This window comes from Andrena cerasifolii, chromosome 8 (assembly GCF_050908995.1).
Source record: "Andrena cerasifolii isolate SP2316 chromosome 8, iyAndCera1_principal, whole genome shotgun sequence".
NCBI lineage: Eukaryota > Metazoa > Arthropoda > Insecta > Hymenoptera > Andrenidae > Andrena > Andrena cerasifolii.
Window position 1 is genome coordinate 16,359,993 of NC_135125.1, and position 24,351 is coordinate 16,384,343.

The 24,351-nt window shown below is 45.1% G+C and overlaps 1 protein-coding gene across 6 annotated transcripts in view; it reads right to left on the reverse strand.

The window, feature by feature from the left end:
- Dscam3 (Down syndrome cell adhesion molecule 3) overlaps window positions 1-24,351 on the reverse strand; it is a 182,023-nt gene that overhangs the window by 33,988 nt on the left and 123,684 nt on the right. For all 6 annotated transcript variants that reach the window (XR_013086227.1, XM_076818097.1, XM_076818096.1 and 3 more), the window contains exons 4-5: window positions 7,543-7,729; window positions 1,517-1,659 (exon numbers count right to left, since the gene is read on the reverse strand). Coding sequence is in view for 5 of the 6 variants with exons in the window: in XM_076818097.1 (XP_076674212.1) it covers window positions 1,517-1,659; window positions 7,543-7,729 (330 nt within the window). In the remaining variant the exon portion in view is untranslated. The remainder of the gene's footprint in view (window positions 1-1,516; window positions 1,660-7,542; window positions 7,730-24,351) is intronic.

Here is a 24,351-nt window from a genome sequence, read left to right on the forward strand (position 1 = left end):
CGTGTATCCAGCCGCTATCCACAGCGTAGCTTTGTATGCGTCGGTAGCGTCAGTCGGCTTAAAATCAGCCATTTAAATGGTGGCTCACGTAAACCACCCCTCCCCGCCCGACAAAGTTTCTGTCCCTTTCTCAGGTTCGGTTTCCCTAGCAAGAGGAGCGTATCTCTCCTGTCTGCAACCTGCACGAATCGAACTTCCACCGATACAATTTAACGGCTTTCAGCGGCGTTTTCCCTTCGGTATTTACTCTGAGGGTGGATGGGGGTGTCTCGGGCGGCAAACGCAGCGCCGTTACCTCCCTTCCGGGTACAATGGGATCTTCGAAGGAACTTTTAGCGGCGTCGTCGCGTCCAGTCACGTTCTCGCGGAGTGACGTCTGCCGTCTGTAATTGACGTTTATTGTAGGCACGTAATCCCTCTGCCCCCCCCCCCGGACCCGAGGGAAATGCATCTCCTCGACGTATCGATGGATAAGTAAATTTTCGAGCTGCCCTGTTTTTACGCCGAGTCGACGGAGGACGCGGGAAACAGGCGATCCCGAGGAACGTGACGGGCAACGGTGAACAGCCGTCGACGGAGGTAGGCGGGCGAGGTTTGCCGCGCGTTTCGATGACGTAAATGGAGTTCGTTGGACGGAGACGATCCTGCTGGGAATCCGTTCACTGGCGAAATCGATGTTGAAATTTGAGAAATTGCTGTGACGGGCTGGCCAAGTAGAGGGGAATGCACGTGGAGCACGAGAGTAGAAGAGTACGAGTAGTAGACGTCGGTGCTTGGTCAGACGGGATTTACTTGGGCATGTAGCGTGAGTTGGAATTTAGTGAATGTAACCGGGGTCAGAGTAAAACCGGTCGAACTCGGCGTTTGATGAGAAGAGTGATAGGTACAAGTTTTGCAAGGACGTGCGTCGCGTAGCTAGTGATACAGGTCAACGTTCGCTGAACTAGGGGCCGCGGAAAAGTGTGCGAGACCCGATCGGTGTTTGACCTGACGAGTTTAGGTAAATTCGCCGTGTAAGCATGCTTACTTGTACGAGTAGTATAAACGGGACTTTAGTCAGACAGACTGTATACAGAATTCACCGGTAACTCGGAATACAGTCACGAGATCTCTGCCAATAACTTCCCCGCTTCCTATCGTTCCAATTCTAAATCAAGAACGTAATTACTATCGGGACACCGCGTATCGTTGCAGCGCAGCTCCCGTTTCCCCGGCGATGTCGGGGGATTCGTGGGAAAAAGGTATAGTAATTAATGAGTACCGCAGAGGGACACGATAATGAGACTTGTGTCCGCGGGCGCGCGGATACGTGACAACCGCGCAAAGGGAACTCGTTTCTGCCGCGATGTATCGCGCTATTTTTATGTTATTAACGGGACAGGGCCGTCGCCGCGCTATTCCTCTGCGCGCGGGTTTCTTTAATTATTCGTGCGCGTAACTTTTCATCCGTTACTCGGCTCGTTAACGGGAAACGTATCGAGACATTTCCCACGTGAAATTGTGTTGTGCGACTCACCAGCACGGAGAGTAACCTCGCGAGAGAGGACGGTTCCCACGGAGCTGGTCGCGCGGCATCTGTACCTCGCGTTGTGGACCTCGGCGCGGAAGTCCTGCGCCAGGAACGGCGGAAAGTAGAGGGTGCCATTCCCGAGCAATTGCCTGAAAAGAAGAGGGACAAATGTAGAATCGTCGAGTGGTTGCGTCTTGTGCACAATCCCCCGGTCCTGTTACCGTTATTCCAAACATTAATTCTATGCTTCCTGAAGGGAAGGATGTTTCTAGTTAATATTCTGGGCAAGGTTTCTAAGTTTGCAGAATGGAGGTAGTAGAATTACAGGTTGAAAAAATTTGTCGCGTCAGAGCGCGAGTAGTAGAGACCGGGGCTAGTTGATATAGACGATTATCTGGACACCGTATATATGTAGCTCCATTTGAGCGAGATATGTGAAGATTGTTGTTCAATTCTTTCCTACGATCCAGCCTACGAGTGTGTACATTGACGTAAACAATCGTTGTTTAACTGTTTTCGTTTATATAAAGAAAAAGTAAATACTTTTGATACCTACAAATTGATCGTCCAAATAACATTTTTTCATTCTTTTTGTATGTATTTTTTCAAGTTTTCGCTTACTATATATTAAATAGGAAGGACCAAAATATATTTTAGCATATTTCTTATCAAGTAATTAATTCAAACAAAAATGAAAAACATTGAAAACTGAAAAACGTATCAACTAGTCCCCGATCTTCCCTACTTGAGCGTCTATGATTGCTGGGTAGTATAAAGTGGTGCATAGTATGAACACTGTACTATGAGAATATGCTGGGGTGGGTGGTTACTTCACTAATGCAAAGTAACGTTTATGTTACTCAAATGTCGTAGGAAAGTGTGCGGGCGGGTAAGTAGTAGAAGTTGGTACTTGGTCAGACGTGGCGTAGAAGTTTCAGATAATGGTAACTACTACGTTTTTAGGACTATAAAGAATAAAATTGAGAATTCAGACAATCAATTAGTAGGAAGTAGTATATTCTATGATGCTCATAGTATACGGCAGGCCTGTCCTTTAGGGTGCAAATACCTCCTCAAGTCCTGGGACCCGGGCAACAGCCGAGGGCTGAACTGTTTTGGGAGAACAGCAAGAGCGTGTGTGCGCCCATACGCGCGAGGCCCAGCTATATAGATTCGTTGTACGAGCCAGTATGGACGCATGCACAGTCTTGCAGTTCTCCCGAAGCCCATGCTGTGGTCAGCATCGTAACAGTTCCGCGCTCGGTTATTGCCCGAGTCCCAGAACTTGAGGAAGTATTTGCACTCTAAAGGACAGGCCTGGTATAGAGGAACACTCCTCGAGTAGTAGAACTGAATATTTGACGCGACCTATAGCACATCGCACACGAAAATCCTATCTCCTAATTTTCAATAGCTTTTCCAGAACCTAGCCTACCCGCGACACTGAGCCCAGTATGTATTTTATTACCGTGTTTCCTACCACACTGTCTCGTTAAAACGTGTTATACCCATCGCGCGAAACGCGTGGAAAATCATTTCGCGCTCGGCCCCTGTTTTATTAACGCTCGAGCGCAATTGCATCTCGAATGTTACTTGCAATATTTAGATTACCGTGAAATATGAATGGACACGTTCGATCTCTTGCCAATTTTAACACATCCGTCGCGCATTGTTCCAAGCTTCCCTCTCGCCACACTTTATTTATCTCCGGCTGCGATTTTACTATCAATTAGCATAAAACCCAACCACTCCGCGGATTTCCCGCTGACACGTTCGCAAACGGTGACGTGGAACGCATTAACCGTTAATGTAAATCATTCGCGTGGTAAACATCATGCTCGCTGACGCTGCGTTTAATTCTCGTTCATATTTGTTACACGTGGAGTGGAATTCGCGGAGGGCCGCGTTGTCGATCATCCGGATCGAGAATTCGACTGTTTGCCATCAGGACTTTTTCAACATCGCTCCGCGCACGTCACTGATCGAAATTGAAGTATCGCGCATGCTTTCTGCAGAGACGTCACTCGCCCTGAACGGTTATCTCCTGTCAGGAAATTAAACGTAAAACCGTGAAAAATTGAGAGCTCGTGGGCCGGAAGCCGACGTCTCTGACATCGATAAACCGAGGCGAATGGAATTGGATGGACTACAGATGGATGGAAAAGCTTCACCATCTCAATAATCTCCATCTTCAAGATCATTTCTTCATTTCAACTTTTCATTCTGTTTTATTCCTCCGGTCACGACGAAAGTGCTAAAGATATTAATACCGCCTTTATATTTAATTATCTGTTTTATACTTATCCTGTACCTATGTATCTTCTTCTCTTACATGCTTTATACTCCCTGTTTCTTCTTCCCTCCTCAGCCTCCATCCATCCATCGCGTTTCAATGCCCCTTTAGTCCTCTTCTGTTCATCGATTTCCCGTTTCTACGCTTCCTCATTGTCCCTTTCACCCTCCGACACTTCCCTCCAACCCCCTTTGCCTCACCGTGTCGGCCTTCTCCCCCTTCGGTGCCTTTCATTTGCATTTATTTCCCGGCCGCCGCCGTCGCTGGCCTCGCCTCTTCTTTTCGTGCGTGCATCGTTACGTTTATGTAACCGATTCCCACCCGCCCTCTTGTTCGTCTTCTCCGTTGAAACACGACCCTCGAGGGCTCACGTACATCTCCGATCGATCGTTGCGTTGGGGCACTAACTGGCAGCCAATTTCGGGAGACGTAAATGAACGACTGGCCGTCGAAGATCGAACGTCGAAATAGCTGTTTCGTGGATGAGGGTGGCGAAGAGGGTTGCTTTGCAGCCGAGCTTGCTTTCCCCGCGCGCTCGCGGCTATCTTTTGCGGCTTCGAAACCCTTACTATCCCCCCCCCCCCTGGCTTCTCTGCCCTGTTGTGATTCGACTTTGAAACGATCCAATCCTTCGACGCTCCGTCTGGGATCAAGAGGAGAATTCACAGGTGAAAGTACGTCTTTTGAAAGTCTTTAGCGGTGCTCGAGTCCCACTATCTCGACGCGACCGTATAAAAGACCGTTTCTCGAAGCACAGACTCCTTTCCGTTGGAATTTCCAGGAGATAGTTGTACGGAATTATTTCCCTGCTAGGGTGACAGTTTTTAAAGTACCTTGAGAAAGTATTCTAAAGTGCTGTAAATCAGAGAATGGGTCTAGAAAGGAGCAACTCCAGAACCAACTATCAAGCTAAGAGACCCATAATTTACAGCACACTCAAAAAATAGAAAGAAGCACGCAGTAAAGGAAATATTTATTGAATAACTTTCACATTTACGCGGCATGATCGATGAAATGATTCGTATCCAATTAATTTTAATTTTATAATAAAACATAGATAAATAAATTTTGCAATAATATTTTCCTAGTGCTAATAATAAAAGAGGTATAGGTAATAACGTGTTTACTCGAGTGACGCAATATGTATTTACAGTACTGTACGTTCACTCAACGTTCGGTTTATTTTGAAGCTTCGAGCGTGTTGTTAATGGCGGGGCTTTTAATTTGACGGCTCTGGGAGTTGCTTCTTTTCAGACCGCTTCTGCTACGTCGATGTAATTAACGTGTGATGTACGCGCATCGAGGTTAGGCGAACAGGAGTTTACGCTTTCCTGCGGGACGTGGGATTGCGGACAAACTTACGGGACCACCATTGGATAAGGAACATTTCAATTACCAGGAGGAAATGGTTTCCCCAGGTGCGACGGTTACGATATTGCCGAGCGTACAGCATCAAACTTCCAATAATACCAATCTTACACGATCTCGAGGGCTTCAGTTGCAGCGTTTTACTGATAGTTAGCGAAAAGCATCGTGGATTTGAATGTTGAAAACGTGTCTATTTAAATTCAGAGCGTTCGTTGCTATTAAACGCGCGGAGAGGATTATTTTCTGCCATTTTCCAGGTTAAAGTGATATATTTCCCACCTTTCTTTTGCGGGGGAGTAATATAGGGCAGGGACGAGAGAGATCGAGTAAGTAGTAGAATTTAATACTAGATCGGATAAATATCGCAGGAATATTTGCAGTTATATATGTGTCACACAGAAGATTATAGTATATAACTATATAAGTAGAGATATGTGAGATATAAGTAGCGTGAATCAATGCTTAGTGCTACAAGTGATATAGGAACGTAGGCACTCGGAACAGTAGTAGAGGTCAATCGCTACAGATTTCCTTTTCTTTTAAAAGGGACTTCTGATCGAAGTTTATCTTTAGAAAAGAATTGGCTAAGTTCGGCCCTGATAATTAATCACATCTACTTGACAATAGCTCGCTTCTATCAGTCGAGTTCGCTGACTACAGTTAAATATTCTCCGAATTACTGTTTCCAAGCACGGTAATCAAACGCTTCCAATGAAATTCGATATCCCATCAGCGAAATTTCACATTTTTCCCATGTATGATATTTGTTCAATTTTCTTTTAATCGCGTGCAAACACCGAGATTGAGCATTCGGTGAAATCCGTTTGAACAGCGGAACATTATAAACGTGCGATTTTTAATCTCTCCCGCTTGCGTTTCCCAGCGATTCGGGATTCATTATTTCGTCGAAGTTGCCTGATAATTGCGCCTCGCTGGGATACGGTCGGAGATTTTTTTCGATGCAGGTTCGATCGGGCGTATGCACTTTAGGAAACTACCAGCAATTTACAGCCGCACAAAACTCCTAAATCTCGACACGTTAATCCTCTTACCCCTTTTCTATCGTCCTGGTACACTCTTGCGAATAGCGCCGCGAATTTTCCTCTGGGAAAGCGGATCTTAAAAAGGTGGACTCGATAGCTATACTCGTAGTTCCGGTAACAGTTATCGAGCCCCCTATATATATATATATATATATATACATCAATTATGTATCTATATATATATACGTATCGGTTCATTTTCACAGGCTGCTGTTCCGAGAAAATATCTCCGCGACAAATGACGTCGTAAAGGAAGAGAGAAATATAATCACTGTCCTCGGTAAGTGACACATGGTTTATTTGCGGAGGCACGGTGCAGAAATGGAGTAAATAGAATTCCACTTGAGCCTTCGAGCTCATCTACAACGTTGAAGAGAAATCTTGCAAGTGTTTAAGAAACTGTTGTATAATGGAAAACAACCACGGAAATGTTCAGCAAATGCTGACGATTGAGAATGTTTCTGCATAAGAAGCGTTCCATAGGTACAGCACTGCATAAAAGAAAGTTGAAACCATGAACGGTAACAAAAGTAAGAAGATCCTAGTACCTAGAAAGAATTGTATCTTAAAATTGATATCCCTTGGACTAGAGGATTGTAAAATATTGAAACTTATTACTTACACCGATATGTAAAAATATGAGCTTTAAATTTTCTTTTCATCACCACTGTACATTGACTGATATATTTCATTCGGAAGATAGTCAAGCAGTAGAAGACAATAGAAAGTAATGAAAGTGTGTTCGTACATAATCATACGAGTATTTAACACAAAACAGTGTGATCAGATATATAAGTGCCACATAAGAGTGTATAATTCGACAAGTAGTAAAGATCAATGATCAATTAAACGAAACTTCACATGAATAATCTGAAACAAGTAGTGTAGATCAAGCAATTGTAAAACACTTACACATTTCCCCTCAAAGTGCTCCATTCAAATCGCCACAATAACACTGTTCATTCGTGGCAACGTGTGTTCACTATTCAAAGGCCACGGCGTGACTGGCACGTGGCTCGCCTCGCCCCCATTCCAACGCGCTGTCTCTAACCCCAATGCTAATTCTTACGGAACCCATGCGTAACTCGATAAAGTTACCTAAGTCGATGTCCCTTTTCCAAAGCAGTGTACATGACAAATATAGTGGACCCAGCCCTATAAAGGAACATATCGCAATCCAAGTGGAGAGTCAAACTGCTTTTCAAACTTCCACACGCATGTATGTAATAATGGCGGGTGGATGAGAGGAACATAAACGTAGCTTAAGAGGACGTGTCCAGCGGAGGCCAACAGCGACTTACCGGGCCGCACTGACGTTAATTGCTTACCTTAGCCCGGGAACTGCAGTGACCGATCTCTGATCTGGACTGGTTATCCAGGTGACGTGCGGCGTCGGGCTCCCATGGGCGGAGCAGCTTAGCTGCGAGCCAGTCGTATTGGAAAAGATCAGGGTGCTTGGTGGCTCGAGGACGAACACTGGTCCCTGCTGGCCCACCACGATTTCCAGGATGCACGCTGGAAAATAGACCAGACGAAATTCATTAATAAGAATGCAAGCCTGTAAATCATTCAGTCGTCGACTTACGAAAAATGATATTCTAGGGTACGACGAATTTTATTGAAATTCTGTGACTGCTTTACGTACAGTGCATAACATTTTTTAAATTGGTCCAAACGACTTAAGTTTTTTTGAGAAGCTAGAAGGATTCGTTTGCTAAGTGACGTGATTCGTCGTTTTGAAAAAAAAAAATGCACTTGGTCGGAATAGCAAATAAAATAGAAAAGGTCGTTTTTTAAACTTTTTTTTTTTTACGAGCCTGTAACGAGAATTCAAAAAAACCTGTTTCTAGATTTAAATAAGTTGCATACGTGCCTAAAATTTCATGAAAATCGGTTAAAGTTGCTCTGAGCTACAAACGCTTAAAGATCGCAGAATAAAATCAGCGATTCTCGACCTTCTTCTGTGATCTTTAAGCGTTTATAGCTCAGAGCAACGTTAACCGATTTTCATGAAATTTTAGGCACGTATACAACTTAGTTCAATAATCTACAAACGTTTTTTTTTTTAATTTTCGTTACAGGCTCACAAAAAAAAAGTTGTAAAAACGACCTTCACTATTTTTTATGCTACTCCGGCCAATTGCATTTGTTTCCAAAACGATAAAACATGTCACTTAGTAAACTAATCCTTCTAGCTTCTCAAAAAAACTTAAGTCGTTTGGATGAATTTTAAAACTGTTATGCGGTTTTAAAGACTGTACGATTATGGCTGTGAGCCACTGTATATACTGTTAAGGGTGAGTTATGTAACTGTGCTTAATAAAAGTGAGCTTTTGCACAGAAGTAATTGTGTCATTATTATTATATTAAGGAGGTGTGTTTGAAAATGGACCCAGCTAATGCACTTCCTTTAATTTTCACGCAGTTTTCGTAGAACAGTAGCTGCTATTGTAAAACGAACGGTATACAGATTAAAAGTGCACGATTCGCAGTGTGATAGATCTCTAAGCTCCAATTGCCGTACGGTAGAAATTGCCAGAGCGAAGGAGCCGCGCGGAGCGGCAAACGCTTTGATATCGCTGTGGATATCAGGTTACGCGTTGAGAGAGAGGCGAGAGAGAGCCGTGCACACGGTCCAGTGCGCGCTCGGTACAACAATAATTCAGAAACCGGAGAAATCAATTCCGGTAAGCCGAATTCGACCTACATTCCGCATCGATTTGACACTAGAGCCGGGCCGAGATTAAACGGGCCTGGCAACGGACGACCGCGTCACCGGCCCGCTGAAATATTTAATTCGAAATCCAGGGGATTAAAATCCGCTGCCCCGAAAGTGGTCCTCGATTTATAGGGCAGAATCATTTCTGCACCGCCCTCGTCAACGATTACACACTCCACCGGCAATACTTTATTTCGCTTTGCGCGTTGTTCCCGTGGAATCGAGGTATTACAGCATTATTTCTCCGGAATCTTTATTTCGTTTGGGTCGACGCGTAAAAAAGAAAAAAATGCCCAGGAATGGAAATGGAATTTAAGCGAGCGCGATGGTATTGATTCCCCATCCGATTCCAGAATGAGCGATCGACTTTGAACAACCGAGATATAATTCTCCGCTGAATTTTAAGGGATGATATCGATCAGCCTCGGGAAACCTTCGGCGCGCGGTGCTTCCTCTCAAATCTGACGCAGATGGCTCGCAGACTGTGTCTTGGTACAGCCGAAAATGGCGATTCAATTTCTCCGTTTAAATATAGACATCGCGATCAATAAACGTGACGCTTCTTCTGCATACGATTCTTCGCGAGATGGCTGCTCCTGGGAATATTTCGGGAGTTCCCCCAATTTCACGCGCTTATCCTTAAAGGGAGATGTTTGTTTCCCCAGTAATTCAGACCGAGGGAATGATAAGAAGAGGGGGTAGGTAGGTCGTTCGATTCTTTTTCCGTCCAAAGTTTCTGGCCACGGCGAGCACCGAAACGAGCAGATCGCGACGTGTCACGAACACGGTGATTCGAGGCTCCCGCCAGAAATGGAATTTCAATTTCCTACCCAAGGAGAGGCGGTTTGTAGCTCCTAACGAGGGATGCAAATTTCATCCCCCGCCCCCCTCCGCAGACACCTAGGGCGCGTACAGGCGAATCCAGACCGCGTCAAAACGTATTTTAAGCCTTGTCGCGTCCTGGGATGTGGCTAAATAATTCAACCGATGAATTATTTCCTCCGGTGCGCCGACCCCCGTGCACCAGAATCGATCCAGTCGATAGTCTTCCACGTTCCCCTGTCCCCTTATTCTATAAATATGACGAGGATCCGCTGGACCCATTCCTGGAGCCAATTACGAAGCACCCGTAATAGTTCGCAATAGAAAGAAAATATAGATATTTCTCTGTAGAGAAAGAGTAGTTTGGATCTACTTAGTTTCATATTTGAGGATGAAACTTCAAGTGGGATAAGGTGTTTAGTTTTAACAGATGCTTCCAATTTCCGAGTGAGATCCACTGGCAAGGTTAGCGTACGCCACGGAAGGGGCACGGGAAATGCAAAGAGCAGCGTTTTTCCCCGACACGCAGACAGCCGTGAAAACGTTTCTCCCTGAGGGATAGGACCGCGCGTTGTCGTAGGGGTAATGGGCGAAGATAAGGATGAGAGGTCGCGTGCGTACCCTGACCCTCCTCGAGGAGGCTTCTTTCTTTATGAAACCTCGCAATCCGACGAATGGAAATCGTTAACGCTCGAGGATGGCCTGCTAACGTCTCTCGCTCCCTTCACATTTCGCTGCTGCGACTTCTGTTCTTTGATAAATGTGTTTCCCTCGAAAGGAATGCAGAGAGAAATACACTCAAGCTACAAAGTATCTGTTCGCAAGATAATCGAGTCGATTTACCAGCAAACCTAACTCATACCTAATACAGATGATAATGCTGAAACGCGAGTCCTTTCGAGACCCAAGGGCCTACAGGAAAGTCCTGAGCACCTAACACTTCACTCGCACCGGCAGCATAAATATCTTGATATTCATCCCTAAGGCCAGCTTGAGGGTCCAAGCCACCAGGCACAATGTTCCCAATAAACGCCAAGAATCGTTGAATCGAAGATGGAGGGTGGATAGGTATTCCTTCCAAGTTTCCATTTCGATTATTACTTCTTCGCGCCCCACAGTGAAGGATTCCCCTGTGCTCAAAGCGAGAGTCGACTTGTCGCGCGATAATGGACCCGTGTAGGAAGGGGGGCTCCCTTTCCATGGGTTTGCCCTCAACTTTCATCATAAATTTAATGAAAGCCCCGAACGCTTTTATTTACTCGAACGCCTTCATTCTTCTGGAGGAATCGCGGGCGGATGAATATCGGCCCGATTGAATTGAATTAATGAAACGGACGCAGGGTGTATCTGACCCGTCTAGGGCAGGATCCCTGATCGGATCAATAGGTATCGATCAGGGCGTCTCGCCCCCTCCGTATTATTAATTAAAGACTGTCCCGTGACTGCCGTTTAACGAATCGGCGATTCTATCGAGTGAACCTTCATTTCTTCGCAAAACCTCCTACTTGTGCTACAAAACAGAAGTTTGTTGCTGTGAGCCTCTTACAGTCACGAGTTTCCAAGCGATTCTGCGAGACGTCGATCTTAGAAGAGGAAGTGTAAAATAATAAACTAAGGCCAGCTCGCTCTACTCTCTAATACGAGATCACTGTACTTTAGTTAGAAAAAAGATTAAGCACATGTCCTAATTAAACTGAAAAATCGTCACTTCAGATATTAACAGAATTCGAGGTCAGGAATTCCTACTCAAGTGATACACAGTACATATATCATACCTAGGGCTGACATATGGTTTACCTATATCACTGAATTTCTGTCCCTTCGCTTCGCGCTAGCCATATCGTAGCATCCACTGTGAAGTTTAGCAGTATGCTATCAATAGACTTACTTCAAGCCTCCCACCGCATTAGTATCGTTATATTATTCGTTTTAGTAACTCGGAAAATTTGGGAAAGTTCTCACACCGTAAAGAAGAAAGAAAGAGGTGCCAAGCTGAAAGTATAATCTGTTGGCGCCACTGCGGATCTCGCGTGATTTTGCCTCGCAGGTGAAACAAGATCGGGAACAGATCTTCTCTGGTCGTACAACAACGAGCTCGGGTTTATGCGTGTTTCGAAACTGCGGCCGCGTGATGGAGATAGATGAGGGGAGTTCGCAGTAGCAGATGTTTCGTATGGTCGTGAAACGCAGGTCCCCTCCAGATTATAATAATGATCAATCTTCGTGTCCCACGTTACCGCACGTACTTCCGTACCGCGCGATAAATCACGGACGCATTAATCAGCGTGGCCGAATGCCGCGAAACTGTTTGTCAACTTACGTGCAACCGTGGATCTTCGGGCTGTCCTTTTAGGAATCACGAGTGCACTACCCGCTGACTGTCAGGACATCGGAAACTGCTTAACCCACTTTCCCACCTCGAGCCAAGATAAACTTCTTCGACTCTACAGTGAAGAATAGAATTTCAAGAGTAGGAAGAAAGGGGAAGTGACCTTGCGATGAAATCCAAGTGACGTCGAAGCAACTTGAACTTAATGGAACTTAATGATACACCTCGAGATAATATTATTATTCTTACTGTGTTTTTAAGATATTTTTCGAGACTTCGGGAATCAGATTAATATTGAATTCAATTTTGGTACCATATAGCCAGTGGCGATGCTCTATTTCTTCATATTAAAGTGAGTTTCCAGAATCCTAGGTCACTATAGAATTCGCCACATTTCAACGGCGCAGGTATTCGTCGCAATTATTTGAACGTTTCTAATATTTACGAGTGGCCCGTGTCTACAGTGCAAGGCATGAAATAATACAGAGAAAAAACGAAGCAGAGGCAAAATGTCGCGTACAATGGAAAATGTACTGATTTGTACTCGCGCAGTGGTTTCCTCCATTCCCATGCAGCCGACATCATTTTATGCATTCACGAAACCCCGTTGCATCAAAGGCTCGGATGGTAACCTTGCATTGTGGCAGCGGTTTTGGGTGGTATATAGAATCCGTGCCTCGATTCTACGCGGTCGAACAAAGCGCGACGCACCAACGTCCACCGTTAATTTATATCTTCGCCCCGTGCAATAACTCGATCAATTTATTCGTTACACCGTATACGTTGCCGCCGGTTTACCGTCCTGGGCGATATTTTAAACGGGCAACGTCGGAACGGACGGCGATTTCAATTTTCTGAATTAAAGTCAAGTGATGCATATTAAAGAATATCCCTAACTTCCGATACCAGGTACTTTGTATATCTTAGGCTTCTGCACTAAGAAATCTAAAAAATGGGACATTTATACAGATATAGTTTCAGTGCTCCATCACGATTATAATTCCAAAGAATCATTATCACTAGAATTCTATTTTCGTTATAGTAGGGGAGACCGGGACTAGTTGATTAATTTTTCACATTTCTAATTTGTATAAATAGACCATTCGTGTTTCGTTGACGTGTTGCACACCAAAAGTTTACAATTTTCATTAGGTATACAGGCTGAATTTTTTAAATTGTTTTAATTCAGTCTAGATCGTAGCTTTTATTATATTTAGAGTAGTGAGACGAATAAGTCAATAAACCCCGACTATGGGGTTAGTTGACTAGACATTTACTTTTTTAAGTTTTAACCTTTTGCCTGCGAAAGGCGTATCTAATTCTGCGACATTTTTCTAGCCGTAAGCCAGCGTTAGCAATTGTTATTGGATCCCGACCACAAGCAAAGAAACTTTTACGACATGCTCGATCAGCAAATTCATATCCACCGACTCCAATATTCAAAGCCACCGAAAATAGATGTCCCCGTGTTACGATTATCAAAATTCCTGCATTTATGTCCAAGCGAATCTCGAATGTTGCACTGGTGTACCGCGATAAGGGAATCAATAAGCGCTACCTGACAACAAACCCAAATTCCAATTCTAAATGCAGCAATCAGGCCATCAGAGGCTATCCAAGACACCGGGGGAAATACGGAATGCTTAAGTTCCATGGGATCGTAATTCCACGGTGGGATGGTAAAAGCAACCTTGCTGGTAAAATGGTACGAATTTCAATCGCGGCGGCCAGGCTTTCGCGTAACCGAGGCTGTGGCGCGCGTGTGCAATGATATCGGGCCAGCACGTGAATAATTTGTGTATCCACTTCGGTCTGCGAACCGAACAGCTGGCTACGTCTTCCAAATAATCCGATCGATAATCTGCCATCCCCTCTGGATCCGTTGGCCAGACACCCGACCATCGCGCAGACCACCACCAACGATTCGTGGATCGTTGGACTGGGAGATTGCCTGAACGTGTTTATCGAGTGACGTTGATTCGGTCATAACACGGCTACATTAATGTGACGCAAAAATAAATTTTATGCGATTATTGTTCTTTAGGAATAACTGTACGAACGTCTGTGGGAACGAAGTTTAAATGCAAAAATATTGAGTGCTTAATATTGCGAAACGTTGAGATTACTTGATCGTTTAAAGTTCTCTAAAGTGGAACTTACGATTAGCGTTCGTGTCAATTTGCTTTTCAGAAGGAAAAGAACTATGGATAAATCATCAGTTTACAAGTGAGACTGTTGATAACAGGTACAGAATATTCACCGAAGGCCTTCGTGTTAGGTATTTTTGGGGGAGTATGAATTTTTTTTTCGTTTGATAACACGTCACCGAAGTGTGCCCCTCGTCGCAGTTGGCGATTGGGGAACCAATAAAGCTCGAGTAAAGCGACATAACATTAAAGGCCACCGTTCCGTCGACGTTGAAAGCCGTGCGTCAAAGGGTCCTCCATCGCGGCGCTATCGAAATCCATCGATCGATGGACGGGAAACCTCATTCGTAAGCTCGCAAAATCTCCTGGAATGGTGTGCCTGTACGTGGCACGTGTGGGCGTGGAACGTGAGATCCGACAGTTGCAATTTTACCGCATCTTGTCACCATCCAATCTACAATGCCCCCCTCTGCCGCCCCCTGCCAGACCCTTCGCCATGTTCCCCCTCGCTTTTTTCGTCGGTTTGTTTCGCCAATTTTCCTGGCCTGTCCCCTTTTTCATTCGCAACCCCGCAGTATCGATATCGGTTCAAGTGCTTGTTTACGTAATTTCTTTCGCGCACCAAGGCTTCTCGCGTTTCTCTTTGTTCTACTGTAGTATAATTGTTTTGTTTTCTTTTTACAATAGACGTTTCTCTTTTGACGAACGTAGATCAGAAGTCCCTCCATTCACAGATATGTGAAGCACCAACGCAAGTTTCATATGCTATGCTGATTTATGTAAGCTACATGTTTAGACAGCTTTCAGCAAGTAGTATGGATCAATAGATGGCCAGACAATTGAGATTCTACATTAATGCAGTGTTAAGCAAGATTTACAAACGATCTTGTTTCTCAGAAAATGATTCCAGCTAGTATATAAATGAAGGGGGCTTTGTGTTGTACAGTAAGTGGTGCAAACCACTGAATGGGTAGACAGGCATCTAATTTGGCTGTTTCTCAACGAGGATGAATCAGTGTATATTCAGGCGACTGATGTAAAGTACTTAATGCGAATGAATGAATGTAATATTAGAAAACGAGTGTATTTGTACTACTTAACAAGTGGTACGAAGCAATAAATGGTCAGGCACATGCTTGAAACGTTTCGCAGCGGATACATAAAGTTACTTAGCCGTACACGCGTTCTCGAATATGAAAATTCACTGAGTCCAGCCAGACGTTCCCGTCTTTGCATGCAATTCACAGTATTTTCGGGGTGAACGTTCGTTAACGTGTTGCGCAGACACGCCTTTCGTGTTGATGCGACTGCAAGCGTTTTTCTGCGTCCCTCCGCGGCTGTTTTTCCAGCCAAGCCGCGAGATTTGTCTTTGGTCAGATTTAATTTCGGCTCTGCGTTCAGCGAGGTGTTGCCGTTGAAGGAGGAACGTGAAAATTTCACCGGAGTTTCCTTGCATTCCAGGCAATGCGTGGCTGTGCATAAAAATACGAATACCATCGAGCTCAACCTCGTTGCTGAATATCATTAATTAATGCACTCTTAAAGGGGCAAGTTCGGGCAGAACTTGGATCGAGTTTTGTATTCGAGACTTTCAATTTTATGCGCATTCGATGGGGAGTGAGAAGTGGGAGATCTTTCGAAAAATACCAATTGCGAGAAAATAGAAATTTTGCCACGAAACCTCGACGGAGTTCGCAATAAATTTTGAAGGAAATCAATAGCTCGTTATCACAATTGCCCTGTCGCTATCACTGTAGAAAGTGGCGGAAAAGTGGCGCAGTTCAGGAACGTTTGTTATTGGATTCTGCAATTAGCGCGGTGCAATAATCGTTCGCACCGCAAGCAATCGAAAAGAGGGGGAGGTAATTGCCCCACGCGTGTGGAAAATTGCTGCGCGAAGGGCTCGTTCGACTTTGTATTTTCAGTAGCCAATACGATATGAGTACGTGAGAGAACTTGAGCGAGAAAAACATATGAGGGGAAACAACGCTTTCACCGTCCATTTCAGTTAACGATTCATTACGGGATCGTTGGTTACCACCGTGTTCCAAAAATACAGCAAATTGCTCCTTGCGTTGTAAATGATCTATACAACTTCAGCCATGTGAAATTCATGTACGTTACCTATCACAGTTTCGTGAACAGTGGATAATCGAATGACAAATAAATTCTGTGGCTAAGAATCGCGGGTAAGCCTTGTCTTATAGCAACGACTCACACTCGAGCCACGCATCACGTTCGCTATGCCGAAGCAGACGTCGCTAATTCTTGTGCAATCGTTTATGTATTAATCTGGTTTTGAACAATTCACTTCAACGCTTGTAACCTTTAAAAAATCGTAAGCCAAGGTTGCAAGTAGAATAGCTCCATGTACGAACAGACACGCGATATTAATATTTACGTAATAACTGCACCGTGCCTGTCTGTAGCTAAACGATAAAGAATGTCGACGTGTTGGTATCCTATTCCGTGACACAGTAGTGCATACCAGTATAGGTCCAGACCAGGATCAGTTTGCATGTAAATGAAATTGGATTCTGCTTGATCAGAGCACAACTAATGCAGCTATTCACAATCAGGCATACAGTATGAACCGCTACGTACTGTGCACCACATAAATTGACTAAATTAATTTATTTAAAATAGCTGCAAGAATAAAACTGCCACGAACGGACTCGCGAGCGATATCCCTTTATGTTCCACTTCGTGGCAACGAAGTCAAGCTACCATGTTACCGTTATCGCTACGTTAAAGCTCTCTATCACGGCGCCATAAATACTTGTCACGTTGCCAATGTGTCTGACACTACCAGCAAAAATTGACTCGTAAATTGAGTCATGTTTTCGTGCGCTCGACGCAGCGTATCCCGCTAGATGTCATCGCAGCAAAGGCATCGGATCCGAGGGAGGGAAAAAAGGAATGATTCGCCGCGCCTTCGACGCGTTCTGAATTACGACAACGACGGTGCACGGTAAAAATCACGGAGGAACCTTTCAAACATTTTTATCTCCCTTTTCCCGGTTTTTGCGTTTCACGGACAAGCTGCATATTTTCAACTCCACCGGTTCTATTTACGATATTCCCCGGTGTGATTGATGCAACTCTGTTGCAACCCCCCTCGAAGTATCGCCGGGATTGGTATTGTAAAAAACCATATCGTTCCGTGCCTTTTATTTGCCCTTTTTCCGCCGTTCTCGTATATAACAGTTACGCGCCGTCGAGGAGCGTCGCTGGAACGCCCGCTTGCTACATGTTTCCTGGGCGCAAACGAATTCACAGACATGAGTAAAAAGTGTCCATCTGTAGCCTCTCATGTTAATAATCCTTCTGCGGCGCGAAACACGGAGAACGAACAGACGATTCCGCATCGAAAATCCTGATTTCTATTTAAGAGCGGTCTCGCATCGTTGTACAGGTATTATGCTCCGCGTGATAAAGAGAGGAGTAGAAAGAGCAGAACTTTCTGCAGAGGGGTTCGGCGATCCTGCCACCCTTTCGGGAAAGTTTCGCCGTCGCGAGTGCATCTGGCTTAATACACGGCTGTCATCGCGAGGATTTAAGGAGCCCGCACAGCCGTCTATCCCATTTCCCGCACTCTTTTTCCCTCCAAGGGAAAACAGACGCGTCGCCGCGAGCCCCGGAGCCTTTCCGCTGTGCGCGAGGTCATTGACGCGAGTGTTTAGTCAGAAAAATGGAAAAAGTTGGTGGAGCGCAAAGCTCAAAGGTCCGATCCTCCACTTTTCAGGAATTAAAAAAAGAAAAAAGAGGCAGCGCCCCTTGGTTGGAATGTCCAAGTGCTCGCACCCGTTGTAATCATCGGCTAATCCTTATTGAAAGGTGCTCTAGCGGCGGTTGGGAAAGCGGGAAACGAGGCGGCACAATGGTGTATCGGCGAAAGGCAGAGACGGTTGAAAGTTTTAGCGGCCGGGGGGGAAACGGAAGCGGAGGATCGATAAATGTAAGTGGTCGCGCTTCGTATATTTCACGGGCGTATTATTGGACACGTAGGTGGGCGCGTGTGCGCGCGAAAGCGCACAGGACGTGACTTAAATATAAATGAAAGCGCGGCCCGGGCGGAACAGTGGGGGGAAAAAGGGGAAAAGGGGAAACATCGAATGCGGAATGTTTTACTTCCCCCGTCCCGCCTGCGCCGCTGTCGCCTTTGATGAGGAATACACGCGCGATTTCAGGTCTGCATTTTTTATCAGCCGCGGAGCTAGCGGTGGGACGGCGGGCAAGAATAACCGAACGACGTCGGCGTTTCGAGGGATCGATAGCGGTGCACAGGTGAGGATTAAAAGAATGCAGAAGCTGCGACAACAGTTCGTTTGATATTCATGAATGATATTTGAACGAGGAACGCGTGAAAGGTTCGACGTTTCTTGCGCAGAATGCGAGATTCAGGGGCCTCTGAAATTGGGAATAGTGGTGGGATTGTAGCTGGCTGTTGTAACGCGTGTAATTTAGGGAAAATCAGGGAGCTGGTAGTCGAGAAGTGGTGTCACGCGGTACGTGGTCAGGCAAGTAGTATAGGTCAATGCGTGGGATGGCCAGTGATACGCGACCATATGTGACGGGACGAGCGGTACGTGATCCTACGCTGTTAGACAAGTGGTACGTGACCGTTTGTAATCAGGCGAGTACTATTAGATCGTGTGTAATCGGGAAGTAACGTTGGACCGTATATAATCCGACAAGTATCACGACGCAATAGAGCCGCGAGTAAGTATGTACTAGCACGCGGTGATGCGTGGTTAGGCACAGGAAATGAGATCGTCAGCGATCCGACAAGTGGTGCTGGTCAATAATCCGTCAGACACTTTTAAATCTTCTTCAGATTAAGTGGGTCATATATTATAGTCATTTTGCTAGTACATTTAAGAAATTTCAATGTCAGTACCTTTATTTAATATTACTGAGCTACCTGATACAGAAGAACTTACCTAACTAAAGAACCTGGAGCATTAGTATCGAGTCTGTATAGGGTAGGCGAGTGAAGAAATTCCATCTATTATAAATGATTCTGAAGACCTCCAAAAGTGAACCCGAGTGTTTGGAACATTATATGTTAAAAAGCCCCAATGGTTCATCCTTTCTGATCGAAATTAATTGTCAAGTGACAAGTTACCCGTGACTTACATTCGAGTGACTTCTATAAGCCGATAGTGCTATGCTGCGTGACCACGACGCGTCGTGTTTTCATCTGAAAACATCGGAAATGCGCGTTATGTTTACTCTCGGCGAGTTAAGGGGACCTTCTGGTCTAAAAGTTGATTTTTTTTTAATTCATTTTACGAATGTTCAACCTTCTAGGAATGCGTGTTTAAAAGGATTCTGTTGAAATTCGTAAAATTCCCGAAGTTATAGGCATTTGAGTAGCGGCAAATGCATGGACAACAACCGGCCATTCGGCGCCCAAGTAAAACTTTAAACACGTTTTACTCGAAACAGTGTTCTCAAAACGGTGGGACCTGTATTTCCAAAAGTTATTATCCGATTCGACTGAAACTTTTTTTATTTTGAAGAATATTCTTCTGGCTAGAGGGGATACCAGAAAAGAATACAAAAAATTGAAAATTTATAATTTTCAAAGGCGTTGAAATGATGAAAAATATAGGGAAAAAGTGATTTCAAAGTGTCGTTATTTTCTAAAAAAATGTGGTTTTTGTAATATTTACTGGTATCCCTCCTAGCCAGAAGTATATTCTTCAAAATAAAAGAAGTTTCAGTCGAATCGGATAATAACTTTTGGAGATACAGGTCCCACCGATTTGGATCAATTTTTTGACGCCTTGACTTTAACGACTCTCCAGTGCCGTCTGCAATGATTAATTATAAAACAAAAAATATACGTCTATAATTTAAGACATCCTTAATACAATGCAAAAACTCCCATTAAATTATATGTAGTAGTTCTCCTTTAATTAATTCCTAAAGATCACCTATTTTTAGGGGCTTTAGACCAGAAGGTTCCCTTAAGCGACACATACCGTAAGTTAAACGAAACTGTCGACAGTGGCAATCGCTCACAAAGGCCTGACCGCCTCGAAACGATATTTCGCCGAACCTCGCGCCACTCAAATTGTCAAACATCCATGTTCCCACTTTCAGTGGAATGTTTCCAAGCGTCGGCCACGCGAGTGGGCCGATTGCGGAGAGGAGGAAGGAGGTTTCCAGGCTCCGTGGCGCCTGGCGCGTCAAGTGCTACGACAGAGCCTAAGGCGATTATGGGACCGCCTCTGGATCTCGAAAATCTCATTACTGTCTCCGACGGCTCTGTTCTCGAGAAGCCTGCCCCCATCGCGGCGCGACTGGAGGAAGATGCGAGGTGGCAGTCGCGAGATGGAAGCAGCACGGAAAGAGCGGAAAAGATCAACGGGAGAGGGAAATGTCTGGGCGGAAGTCGTCGGGCGAAGACGAAGACGCGGCAGCGGCTGAAGTGGCTCGCGTGTCGGGGAAATCTGAATCCTGAAACGTGCTGGGAGCCTTTTCAGAAGGCGCCGTAAAAGCGAGGGAGCCCGCGCCGCGATGGGGAAATAATAGATCCCGCCGCGGCGAGGGCGCTAGTTCTCGCATGATAATGGAAGCCAAACAATGCGGAGAAGGGATCGGTGCTCAGATGGCGGGAGGGGGCACCGTTTGGGGAGCTCCTGTGGCTTTTAGGCCCTTGTACTGGCTGACTGACAGCAATCGATACCGATTAACGCGAGGGAGTGTTGCGACAGATAGAAGGTGACTCGAGCTACAGAGATTCCGGATGCCTAGGGACCTGGACAATCCTGTGATCACCGAAAACTAGCCTACAAACATCGATGTCGCGTATTAAACTTCCCGTACAACCATATAAATGGAGAAGCACAAAGTGTCGTCGAAATGCTGGTCGGCTACGAGCGGTCCAAGTCCCTCCGAACCGAGTGCATCGTGGAAAGGACAATACCAAGGGTTCGAAAACAGGCGCGATGGTGTGCAGAGTGGACGCTGAAAGAACGTGTTTAAAACAAACTGTTCGATAGTCTGCGATAGAACCGAGAGTAAAAAGTGAGGAAGAAGGCAAAAGACGGGGGAGTCGAACGCGAGAAAATCGAGGAGAAAAGGCGAGGCACGAGAAAGGACGACGCGGAAGAACGAGGGGAATATCGTCGTCCGGGATTCCAAAGTCGACGAGAGAGTAGGTAGTCACGTCGACGTGAAAGATCGTAATTGCGAATTCGTTGACCCGCGAGTCGAGTGAGCTTTTCCACCAAGTCGCAATAGAAGGACGTGGAGAGGGGCGCGGGCGAGAGGGGCTGCGGGTGGGTGACTACGTAGGAGGAGAGGGTACGGGGGAAAAAGAGGAGGATAGAAAAGGGCGAGAGGGGGGCGGTGGTGACGGTTACACAGGGAAAAAGCAACGAGGAAGAGATTCGTCGCGGTGGGGGCGTGGAGGGTGCGGGAGAGGCGCGAGCAAACAGACTTTGCGATCGTTTATTTTTCTGGCAATTATATTCTTCCGTGAAAAGAACCCCCGAGCCCTTTTCACTCCGTATTTATTTCTGTCGTGAATGCGTCGTGAATCGTCCGACCCCCAGTGGTGCTCAAGACGCGGAGACCGAGGCCTTCCAGGGGGCTGAACGAGTCCAATGGACGCAGGAGCCGCGAATTATGGTAGCTGGTGTATGGCGAGGACGTCCAAGTAGGCGGCGAGTAAGGGGGAGGAATTAAGAAGGGTGTAGCGAGGATCTGTGTGTTTATTGAAGAAGGAGGAAGATGGGACCTGATTCTCTAGATCAATTGAAATCTAAAGTACGTTCCGGTAAAGTACGCGTATAATTCGGAAATTAACTCCTTGCGTCAGAAAGGTCCAAATGATCCACAGTCTATGCACAGAAATTTGTCCAAACTTGTTTCTTAGATTTTCGAGTTACATACCTCTGATCAACTTCCGTCACTATGTCATCGTGGCAATGTCAACCCGAACGAGATTGCCGCGTTCTTGTTTGCTCGCGAAACTGAATTTTCCGCTTGGAAATTCCTCCGAGCCACCTGGGGGATCGGAGGGAGCCTCGGATCCATCGAAATCCACCGATACACGGAGGATGATCCTGACAATGCGACGTTCACGGTCACTTTCGCGCTTCCAGGCGAGAAGTTAGCTCGCGCCGGAACTTGGCACGTCGTGGGTGGGTCAATTCTGTCGTAAAGCGGCAGCGAGTGATTCTTGAAACGCTCCCCCAGGAGGATTTAAAGGAACACTCTATTGGAAATGTCTGCTTTATCCCCTTCCGTGTCCTGCCACTCCTGGGAGTTAAACCTTTTAGTTCGAGTCATGCGCTCGTCCCAGACTAGGGTTGCGCAACTATAAATGAGCAGGAAGATATTGCGAAACCTCGGACCGACTTGTCGTCGATTTTCAAGAGAGAAATAGCCATCTCTTGCTGTTTCTCTGAACCACTTGAGCCTTTCAGACCTGATATTCGATCCCTTAAGTCCCTGCGGAGTCAAAGTTTGCACAAGCCTGCTGAGAATTCCTCGCTGACCCATGACTAATTCATTTGCACCCTTAAAATATCGTTATTCGATATTTACAATGGTGTTCATTGCTTTCTTTTAGAATTAAGCTCAATGATTTTCAAACTTTGCAACCGTCTGCCCACTGAACTGGTCATTTTAATTTACTGTAACGTGGTCATTGTCAATGAACTGATTAGTTTTTAGTGATATCCAGGACTGGGGATCCATTTCGCAAACAAACTCTGAAACTCTCGTGTCGAGTAACTCAAGTATATGTGTCTTCATATTTAACTGTTATTTGTTGCGTGGAGGATTGGCGAAGATATTTTGATGAGTAGTTTAACGATTTAGTTTAATTTCTTGTAAAAACGTGGTGCACCAGGAGATCCAATCAGACAAAGTAGAGGCTTGTTAAAACGTGGTAGACAAGGCAAGTCGACCAGAACGGAAGGGACAAAAGGACCCCGCTCGAAGAAGCAGCACACGATATCCTCCCTTACCCCTGAAAGTTCCGGGAGTGATCGATAGGCAATAATTCTTAATTACCATCGTGCCCCTAATTATTGGTTTTTGAGTTCGCTTGGCTGAGTTTCGCGATTCCAGCGAGTCGATAACGAGAACCATGGATCGATCGACACGCAGTCCTACTCTCGCTAACGAACAGAATAGAAGGCTCCACAACGGAGAAGGGTTGTGAATGAAAACTTCCAAAACCTCCCTCCCTTCCCGTGAGTATAAAATATTAATCAGGGGACGCTGAGAAATACTATTTCCAATTCCATAATCTCGACGGTAATATATAGAATAATTTCCAGATGAGAAATTCCTTTGAATAAGATATTGCGAATTCGAACGGGGTGATTCAGGCCCTGGTATTAAAATCTAATTGTAAATTGCTCGATAGCACTACGCGTAACGATGCTTGTCTGATACTCTTAGTCACTGCGATCGATACCGCGATTCAGATTAATGGAGCTCCCCGAGTTCATTAACTATCGATAGCAAACGAGGTGCTAAAATAATAAATCACGTGACTCAGGACATTGTTGAAATTTTCACAACAGTTTTAATGTCCTCCCTTTTCAACAGAGCACTCGTACTTCCACTACGAACCACATGCGATCGACACATTTAATATTTATTTCTTAACCTACTTAAACTTTCACGCTGAATACCTCGAAATGCTAAAAGTACTCGAGCCATCGATAAAAACACCCGGAAAAGCTGAAAGGTATTCAAATCCTCAAACCTCCACCACGAAAGCGTCAGAATACTCAAAACAGTACACGAAAATATCTCGCAAACTTCCATAGCACAGTATTCCTCGGTGTTTCTCAACCTTTTTTCAGTCGTGATACCGTTTTTTATAATATTCAAATAACCTGCCTCCCCATATATGGTAAAATGCTGTAAAGAAAACACATTAAAAATAGATATTTCTGAATATAATTCTAACTTCATAATATTAAAAAATAAATAAATAAACGTGGCAGCTCCCCAGAAAACACTTCGCGACCCACTTGGGGGTCGCAACCCGCAGGTTGGGAATCAGTGATGTAACTCAAGTAATCGTCATGAATTATTCGAAATGTCATTGCGAAACTCCAAGTTTCAAAGAACACCCCCAAGA